Below are 10587 nucleotides of genomic sequence, written 5' to 3' on the forward strand. Positions count from 1 at the left end.
GTGGCTTTGCTTGTTCTTTCACAGGCACTAACGTACAAATACCACTGCACTTTGAAATGAAAAAGGATAAGTCAATTCGGTTAAACTATCTTTGCACAGTTGTGTGTGCACTGGCCATTGTTAGCTTTTTGATGTGCTCCTAAGTGCAACATTTTTGTTTTCATATGTAAACAGTTCCTGTACATGCAGCAGTCATGTCAAAGTTTCTCTGTTTCTGCAGAAAACGTGTTACTGCCTCTTTCTAAAAAGTACTTACTGGTTTAGCTTGTAAATAAGGCTGTTATATATCAAAATTATCTGGTTGCATCAGTGTATCCATTCATCTTTTCCTTTTCTGCCACTTATAGAGGTTTAGATCACAGGAGAAGCAGTGTAAGTACAGCTGGAAAAACAGTTCATGCATTTATTATTGGGCTACTGTAATGCCTTATTATCAGGATGTCCTAAAAACTCAGTTGATTCAAAATGATGCAGCAAGATTACAAAGAGGGACTAGAAAGCGAGAGCATATTTTTCCTATATTGGCTTCTCTTTATTGGCTGTTTGTTAAATCCAGAATTTTAAAAAACATCTGCCCTCAATTCAAGGTCATGATAATCAGGCTCGCCATGACTCTAGTACCATATCCCCTCAACACCCGATTCTTAACATGGGACCAGCGCCAGTTTTCAAACCCTTCTTCAAACCAGCTGCCAGTTTTGATTCGGGTGACAGACACTATCTGTACTTTCAAGATTAGGCTTAAAACGAGATAAGAAATAAATGAAGGATAGAGTTAGGGCTGAATCAGGTGACCCTGAACTCTCCCTTGGTTAAGCTGCAGTGCGTCTAGGCTGCTTGAGGGTTTTTTAGTCACCCTTTTCATTCACTATTTATTTTTTATAATTATAATTTATAATAATTAATTATAATTTGTTATAGATATAATTTTTTTTATTATTAATCTCTGGCTCTCATCCACATCATCGGTTTGTCTTGTCTTTATATCTGGTTCTGCTGGAGGTTTCCTGCTGTTAAAAGGAAGTTTTTCCTTCCCACTGTCACCAAAGCACTTGCTCATAGGGGGTCATGTGACGTATGGTGCTCTCTGTTTTCTTTGTATTATTGTAGGGTCTTTACCTTAAAATATAAAGAGCACTGAGGCAACAGTAGTTTGTGTTGTGACATTATATTAACAAATCTGAATTGAATTGAATTGAATTGAATTGAATTGAGGCTACCAGATGTCCCTCTCCTCAGCCATTGGGTTATTGAATAGTTGAATGGTATTTGTGGCTTGTTATAGTGCATCCTGTGAATGCTTGAGTCTGAAGGTTGGGCAAAATGTTGTACTCTATCTTGCATTCCTTGAGTTGTTCAGGAGAAGTTTTTGTGGCATGAGAGGGCTGTTGTTCTTCAGGTGTGTTCACTTACATCTTCAACGAGTCCCTGGCGAAGTCTGTGGTCCCCACATGCTTCAAAAGATCCACCATCATCCCTGTGCCCAAGAACAGCAAACCCTCATCCCTGAACGATTACCGGCCAGTTGCACTGACCTCGGTAGTAATGAAGGTGTTTGAGAGGCTGCTGAAGAACATCATCTCCTCCTCCATCCCAGACACCACAGATCCGCTGCAGTTCGCCTACAGATCCAACAGATCCACAGAGGATGCCATCGCCCACGTCCTACACACCACTCTCAGCCACGTGGACAAGAAACAGGGTAACTATGTGCGAATGCTGTTTGTTGATTACAGTTCAGCGTTTAACACAATAGTGCCCTGCAGACTGTTCACAAAGCTCAGGGATCTGGGACTTAACAGCCGTCTGTGTGCATGGGTGTTGGACTTCCTCACTGGCAGAACTCAGGTAGTGAGGGTGGGTAGATGCGTCTCTAACAGCATCACCATCAACACAGGAGCACCTCAGGGATGTGTCCTCTCGCCACTGCTCTACTCCCTCTACACTTCAGACTGTGTGGCCACCCATGGCTCCAACACCATTGTGAAGTTTGCTGACGACACAGTGGTGTTGGGTGCCATCTCCAACAACGATGAGACGGCCTTCATGGATGAAGTGAAGAATCTGGCATCGTGGTGCCAGGACAACCACCTCCAGCTGAACGTCGGCAAGACCAAGGAGCTGGTGGTGGACTTCAGAAGGGGTCAGCACAGAGACTACAAGCCCATTATCATCAATGGAGCTCCAGTGGAGAGGGTGCAGTCCTTCAAGTATCTTGGTGTCCACATCTCCTCAGACCTGACATGGGCTGCCCACATTCAGGTCCAGACCAAAAAGGCTAGGCAGCGCCTGTATCACCTACGACAACTGAGGAAGTTCAGGGTCTCTCCAAAGATCCTCAGGATTTTCTATACAGGCGCTGTGGAGAGCATCCTCACACAAAACATGACATCGTGGTTTGGGAACAGCTGTGTGAAGGACCAAAAAGCTCTCCAGAGAGTGATCCGTACAGCAGAACGCTGCTGCAGGATTGCTCTCCCCCCGCTTCAGGACACCTACACCAGGAGATGCCGGACTAGAGCAGCGCAGATACTGAAGGACCCGTCCCATCCTGGCAACAAACTGTTCCAACTTCTGCAATCTGGTAGAAGGTTCCGCATCTTCCGGGCAAGGACAGAGAGACTCAAGAGGAGCTTCTATCCCCAAGCCATCCGTGCCCTAAACACACACACCCGCCCTCTCACATCATCTATAATTGACTGAGTCAGGACTCTTACAGACACTAAACCAAGGCACAATGTACATTTCAATTCCTTTAATTTTAAATATGTTTATATTGTCTATCCTGTAAAATAGTCAGATGTCTATTCATATTAATGTACAGAATTCACCTGCTTGCTGCTACTACTGCACATTCACCCAATGTATATACTACATATCTATCTATCTATCTATCTATCTATCTATCTATCTATATATATATATATATGTTCTTCCTCTACCCCCCCCCCCCCCCCTAATTTTTTTTGCACATGTCGAGGAGCGTGTCAGGCTACATTTCACTGTGTGTTATACTTGTATATGCATGTGACAAATAAAGAACCTTGAACCTTGAACCTTGAACCCTAATATCCCTGGGGATGATGTTGGCTTATTTTACTGGTATAAAGTGAATTTTGGATATATTACTGAAACAATTACTTCAGGAAGTTTTTGCAAAATTTTATGACTGACTTAAAATATTATTAATCAGTGAAACCTATTCAGTAAATGTATTCAGAGTTTTACTTTATTATTATTATTATTATTATTATTATTATTATTATCCATCAATCCATCCATTCGCTTCCACTTACCCTTTTCAGGTTCGCGGGGGGTCATAGTGGGAGAGGCGGTGTACACCCTGGACAGGTCACCAGTCTGTCGCAGGGCTAACACACAGGGACAGGCAACCATTCACACTCACAATCACACCTATGGGCAATTTAGAATAATCAGTTAACCTATCCCCACAAACTGCATGTCTTTGTTACGGTGGGAGGAAGCCGGAGTACCCGGGCAGAACATGCAAACTCCACACAGAAAGACTTTGCTGCCCTATTATTATTATTATTATTATTATTATTATTATTATTATTATCTTATTTATTATTGTCTTATTTCATGTAGACACCAAAGGGTTTTCTTTGCTTTAGAGCACCAAAGCACCAAAGTTCAATCAAGGCCTGTTATACTGAAGTTATAATAGTCATTGTCAGAATATCCTTTTATTCTAATATTGGCATGTTTCATTAATCAATAATCCACATGTCTGAGCATAACACATGCTCTGGATGACACATTTTTTGCAGAGCTCACAAGCTCTAACTCTGAGACTGACAGAAAGATATATGACTCTCTGTGTGATACATATATATTTTTTTCATATACTCATTGTGTCATATTGTTAATGCATTAAGTTGTTGTATGTCATATTCTGTGCCACAAAAATAGGTATATACCTGTAAAGTCTACACAAAGTATAAAAGTCTGCCTGTTCATGTAAAACACTGTATATCTACACCCCACATATTATCAGACATTACTGTTAACTTTATATTTGTATTGACTGTTATTGTGCTTTTGCACCAGTGTCTATTATTATTGTATATAATATATTAGACAGACTATGTAGCACCACAAAACCTTTAACTTCTACACTGAATGTTATATTTTAGTTTAATTGCTTTAATAAATTTGTAAAAATTTCAAGCAACCTTTCTTCATTTTGTCATAGCATATGAGGTAAAAAATGTATTTAATCCATTGAAATAAGGCTATAACATCACACATGTGGAACAAGTGATAACCTGTGAAAACTTCTTGAATGTTATATATACAATTACTACAACATGCAATAAAATACAGGAGCAGACAGTTATGTTATTATTTATAATAGATTAGACAAACTATGCAGTGCTACGAATCCTTGCCCTGCTGGGTGATCACTACACGGAGACTGTGTTGCATCCCCCTCCTTCCCCCTGCCGCCCCAATTTTAACAACAACAGGTAACTAACTGAACATCCATCTGAAGCACAACTGGCCAAAAGACACCAAAAGACAATGAGCAACAATTTAACAATAAAACCTTCCAGAACACTGACGGGATGAAGGACCAATATGTTAAGCCAAGCAGGGCTTTGTAAGCTTTTAATAAAAAATAAAAATAAAAAAAGCTGTTAAAAATGATAGCAGTGTTGGATGACGTTAAAAAGGGAATAGTCAAGTTTGGCTAACAGGTTTTAGCATACAAAGAGAAATGAAAATCTTATGTCTCATTGATCAAGGATATGCAGTGGAACACAGATTTTCTTGCAGTAATTTTTTATTTCAACATAAACACTGATTACAGTACAAAAAGACGGTCTTTCACACAAACACCATGATAAAAACTTTACCATTCCATTAATAGTTTATTATTACAGTCTCTATGCAGGTATTTTAATGTTTTTTTCAGTGGAAACAGTGGAAGACTAAATGTGTTTCAATCTCAAAATACTTTTTCTACATATTCAAATTCTGACGTGTTTAACATATTTAATCAGGTTGCTCTTGATTCTTTTAACTATGTTTACACAGTTGTTTGATTTCAGAAATTTCACAGCAATTGTTATGTGACGAAAGATGAACATTTTTTATGCAAATCAGAGATGGTCGAGCAGAAAAGGTTCCAAAAAATGTGCTGCTCTGGAATTAAGTGACCCTTGAATCAAATTTGAATCAGAATACTTTATTAATCCCTAAGGAAATTGTGTAGGCTACTGGCTACCTTTTCCTGGTACATGAATATCACCCTGAAAATATTATTTACATTAATACTTTACAACAACCTTGCAGTAATTTACAGAAATGTTAATTAAAAAGGAATGGGTTGTTAGCATGACAGGAAAGAAAGTAGGGGAATTATGTGGGCACCCATTTAATCACACCCCCGGTGCAGTAATGTCCATTTTTAACATAATTACTTTGATAACTTGGGCTTTATTAAAGACAGCACATAAGATTGTAAATAAAACAGAAAAAAAGCAACCGACAGTCATGAGCAGACTACACAAGGAAGCTTGCAGCTTGGATGTGTATGCAAGTGTATATGTAAAGAACTAGAGCATAATTTCAACACATAAAAGCGTATTATCTATAAGATGAAAAAAATCCTCTACTGTAGATTGTTTCATACCAAGCAAGAGTAAGTAGATCTAATCCAGCCCAAAAGCTTTGATGGCTGTGTAGATCTGCTGCTTCTCTGCTGCCTTTGCATCCTTTTTGTTGCAAATATCAGCTTCCATCACGGCAAAGACAACAGCAGAAAACATCTGTGTGTCCTTAATCTGGCAAATGGAAATGGAAAATATTCAAAAATGTCAAAATGCTTATTAACCTTTAATATTTATTTTGAATTTTCATATTTGTGAGAGTAATCGTAGCATTTAATACTTTACCTGTTGTCTTTTCTGATCACTAAGGTTTTTCTGCAGGACAGGAGCTTGATCATAGTACAGAAAGACAACAAGTTAATATCAATTTAAGAATCTTTTATTTTATTTATAGTGAACTGTGAGTAACTTCAATTACCTTTGTGATCACTGTTGTTGGTTTTTTTGGTTAAGTAAATGCGGACAGCAGTAACAAAGAGATTTATACCCATGACAGCACAGAGCAGAAAAACAATTGCACTGGCTGTCTGTGATGATGCACTGCTTTCTGCAACAATAGTAAAGGTGAGAAAACAAAATTAGAGTTGCCTAATAGTAAGATTGCAGTAGTTATGAACAGAGGTGTGGACTCGAGTCAGACTCGAGTCATTAATTTTATGACTTTAGACTTGACTTGAAAAAATGTTCTAAGACTTGTGACTTGACTTGGACTTTTACACCAATGACTTGGGACTTGAATTGGACATGAACCGGTTTACTTGAAAAGACTTGATATTTCACCCCAAATATAAAATTTAACATGCATATTATATAGAGATTGAAAATGTGACGTCATTCAGGGGTAAAACCGCAAAGGATTCTGGGAACTCGTGGCAAGAGGTACTAGCGCACGCAGGCTTTCAATTGAAATCAGTTACACAGCGATAAAAAGAAACACAAAAATGTCAAGAAGCTGTTGTATTATTAACTGCAATAGCCGGTCGCATGACAGCCACGGGAAGCCGACGGGTAAAGAGATCGGTTGTTATCGGATTACATCGTTGAAGAGAAATTGTTCAGCCATGTTTCCGAAGTAACAAGGAGGCGACGGATGGCCTGGATTGCAGCCATTCAAAGATCAAATATAACGTCCCAGAACACTCCAGCTCACATGTTAGTCTGCTCCAAGCATTTACACGAAGGTCAGTGTTTTTTAGTAGTTAATACGTCATTTTCATAACATAATTGGTGATATAGGTTACAAGCAAGTCTGGCGCTGAACAGAAATTGTGGCGCTATGCTCCTTTGTTTATTGTGCATAAATAGTGAATTGTCCTGACACAATATTGCGTTTCGCTTCTGTTATTATGGTACACTGACAAAAACATATACTTTTATTCACAGGATAAAACAGTTGTTTTGTATCACTAATTGCCCAGTACGATTACAGCATACAGTATTATTGTCACTGCTACATTTCTGTAATGCTACCAGAAATTATTTCCGCTACTAATTAATTACCGTTGAGCTCAAAGGTTATATTAATAAACGGTTAACGAATGTGTATTTATGACGACGATTTGTGAGACTGGTAAACTTATGATACTGTAACATTCACAAGAACCAGACGGTTGGGTCTCAGTTTGTCCATTTATTCGGCACATAAGCAAGAGGGTTGCTAACTCAGGGGAGAGCGCCCTCGTACTCCACCTCTCTCCACCCTGGCACACACATACACACAGAACAACCAGGTCCCCCCTCCCCTTCCTGTACACCACCCTCCCTACTTCCTGCAGCACGACCAAACATGAATCTTAAAGGAACAACAACAGTGTGCAGAGATAACCAACATGTCACTGTACAATAACACTTAACCATCGTTACAATACGTACGATGGTCTTTCGTTCTACACGGTGCATTTCAAGGTCCTGTACCCATCCGTCGGTAAACTGTACCTGGGCTTGTTGCAGTGACCTGAAGTTACTAAACTTCATGAGTGTATGCACTCACTCCAAGAACCGTATGATTATAAATATGCATATAAATATGCTACGATGAGATAGCTGACTTCATCTAACTAGCAAATGTTGTCCAGGCTACGTTGGTGATGCAGTTTTTTTTAATGTGTATGATATTTTTGTCATGCGATTTTAAAGCCGGTCCTACAACCGCATCCAAGAATAACATGCAGCTTATCTCGGAACTGTGAAAATTATTCTTGGAGCTAGGTTTAATTGAGCTGCATTTTATAGAGGTGCAATTTCACAATTTGTGTATATTTTCTACATTCACTATTTCGTCATGTGTTGAGAAAAACACAGATTTAAAAATTACATGGTCTAATATTTACATTTAGCATAACTGCAACATTATTTTTTCGTTTTTTTTAAAGACTCGAAAGGACTTGAAATTCAAAATTTCAGACTTGTGACTTTACTCTGACTTTTACACCAGTGACTTGAGACTCGACTCTGACTTGCCTGACATTACTTGAGACTTGACTTGTGACTTGAGGATAAAGACTTGAGACTTACTTGAGACTTGCAAAACAATGACTTGGTCCCACCTCTGGTTATGAAATAAAAACGTGTATTAATTACTGGTACTTAAATATAAATGTATATGTAACATCTATATATCTATCTACTTAGCACTTTTAATTCTTATTCTTATTTTTGTTTTCATGTCTATTTTAGCGTAATTTATGACACTATGTTTGCACTGAAGCACCGCAGCAATTTCCTAATGTTGTAAACCTGCTCAACATTTGGCAATAAAACCCATTCTGATTCTGATTCTGATAAATATTATCTGATTTATGTATATTATATGTCTTGATTTAAAAATCAGGCACAGATACCTTGAACATCCAGTGTAGTTCCATTTCCAAATAATATCTCCCCACATGTGGCCACAGCACAGTAGTAAGTCCCAGCATCAGAGGAGCTGACGTTCTTAGAGAAGCGATAAACACATCCATCCTGAGGGTCAGATCTTTTCTCACATTGATCAGTTCTGTTTCCATGAGTGTAGATGATGTTTGGAAGAGATTTATTAGATCCATCTCTGAACCAGAAAACATTATGATGTCCTGAACATGTGTTGTTCTCAGAATTTGTCAGAACTGAACACTGAAGAGTTGCTGTGTCTCCTGGACGGAGTGGATTTGATTCTGTCGGCTGCTGTACAACAATATAGTTTGATGTCCTTTCAGTGTTTCCTGTGTAATACAAAATGTAATACAAGTAAATTATTCACCACATTCTCAGAGGCATTTAATAATTTTGTAAAAGTTGATCAGTTCATTACCTTTTACTAACAAATATGTCCCACTCCATTCAAGTTTAATCCAGGTGTCTATTCCACAGTGATACATTCCCTCATCCTCTTGGGCTACATTCCAAATGGTCAGGTTGCTAAAATCTTTACTGTTATGTACAGAAAATCTTGACTGAAAAAACTCTGAAGAAGGTTTTCCAGAAAGTGACACTAATAATTTAAGAGTATCCCCGACTCTCTGCTTGTACCACTGAACCTTTCTGCTGCCAAACTCTTCATTTGGTAAAACACATGTTAATGTTGCTGTTTCACCAACATGGACTGTTTTCACTGGAACCAGAGAATCTGCGGTAAAAGAAAACGTTCAGTTTTTATGTTATTATCTCTATGTCTATCTATATATGAATCTATTCCACATAAATAACACGTTCAGTTTGTTCAGATAGCCAGATAAAACAAAAAACAAACAAACAGAAGCAAATCCCCCCTTACTTCCTCGATGAAGAAAAAGCAATGTAATCCATAAGATGACCATCTTGAAAATGCACCTTAGGGTTTTTCAGTAAGTTACGAAGGGGAAATGAGCACACTGGGTTAGACCATAAAATGCGTCTGATTGGTTAACACAGAAAAGACTTAAAATAAACTTCCTGTGACACCAATTTCATCTTGATCTTTTTCTAAAACATATGATCTTTTTTCATCTCCTGTTACAATGTTTGTTCACTTCCTTTTTTTGACTCTCTATGTATGGTTTAATATGTACTGCAAAAACTGCCTAAAACACCACAAGTTCTGCAGTTCAGGGAAATGTTAAGTTGAGGGACCATAACATTTTGTTCTTCAGTAGTGTTGAACAGCACACAGCATGATTTATTTTCTTCAAAACCAGAACTTATGTGTAATTTGTGGTGCAAATTACATATGAAAATTACATAGCAAACCAAACTGACTCTGTTCAGACTGTATCTTTTCTTTGCACTACTTCCAAGCACTTTTTAACTTGTAACTTTGTAACTAATCTAATGTGTGCCTTTGTGTTTTAATGGTATTTTGCATATATTCCTCTTGATTGTATATATTTCTCCTGTTTGCTATTTATTCCTGTTGTCTACTATTTAGATTTTATTCTGGGACAGCTGGTATGGAGCACCCACAATTTTGTTGTACATGTACAATGACAATAAATGGCTATACTGTTCTATTCTATTCTATTCTATTCTATTTTGTCTTGTGAGAATTAGAGTACAGTGAACACTGAAAAGTTCCTATGTCTCTTGAACAGACAGAATCAACTGTTGGATATTAGTGTAGTTTGATGTCACACACACAGATGGACAGCAGAGTGAAGGCAAAAGGACCAACAAGTGCTCAGCATCTCTGGCAACTCCTTCAAGACTGTTGGGAAACCAAAAAAGACGGAGTTCGCTACGGTCTTCTTTATCCTGCCCGGCTTTGGATCTCGTTTAATGGAGAAACACAGGTATTCGACTCTCCTAAAGCAGTGAAAGATTTCATTGACTCCAAGTTTGAGTCATCGCCCGAATGACATTTCATAAGAACCACCGGGACTTTCATACCATCGTGACTATATTTTTGTCAATCAATAAACGGACGATCTTTGGTTTAGCTTAGTTTCATGTTCAATGTTCATTTAGAAATCTCAGATGTTGGTGAGTTTGCCCTTGTTTC

At 38.2% G+C, this 10587-nt stretch overlaps 1 protein-coding gene across 1 annotated transcript; it reads right to left on the minus strand.

The window, feature by feature from the left end:
• Positions 1-4599: 4599 nt before the first annotated feature.
• LOC120720509 lies at positions 4600-9430 on the minus strand. The gene is made up of 6 exons (XM_040010238.1): positions 9388-9430; positions 8926-9240; positions 8477-8836; positions 6055-6183; positions 5922-5965; positions 4600-5810 (listed from the first exon to the last, which is right to left on the minus strand). Exons 1-6 carry the CDS (start codon positions 9428-9430, stop codon positions 5679-5681), a joined length of 1023 nt encoding a protein of 340 aa, XP_039866172.1. The 3' UTR covers positions 4600-5678.
• Between the last annotated feature and the right edge of the window lie 1157 nt (positions 9431-10587).

This window comes from Simochromis diagramma, unplaced genomic scaffold, assembly GCF_900408965.1.
Source record: "Simochromis diagramma unplaced genomic scaffold, fSimDia1.1 OVJJ01000585.1, whole genome shotgun sequence".
In the NCBI taxonomy this organism is placed as follows: domain Eukaryota; kingdom Metazoa; phylum Chordata; class Actinopteri; order Cichliformes; family Cichlidae; genus Simochromis; species Simochromis diagramma.

Excerpts from the sequence above, each read along its gene's own strand:
- LOC120720509 (XM_040010238.1), bottom strand. The coding sequence starts at position 9,430 with ATGGTCATCTTATGGATTACATTGCTTTTTCTTCATCGAGGAA. Across the intron at positions 5,966-6,054 it reads CAACAACAGTGATCACAAAG|CTCCTGTCCTGCAGAAAAAC; the intron begins GTAATTGAAGTT and ends ACTATGATCAAG. Across the intron at positions 5,811-5,921 it reads GTGATCAGAAAAGACAACAG|ATTAAGGACACACAGATGTT; the intron begins GTAAAGTATTAA and ends TCCATTTGCCAG.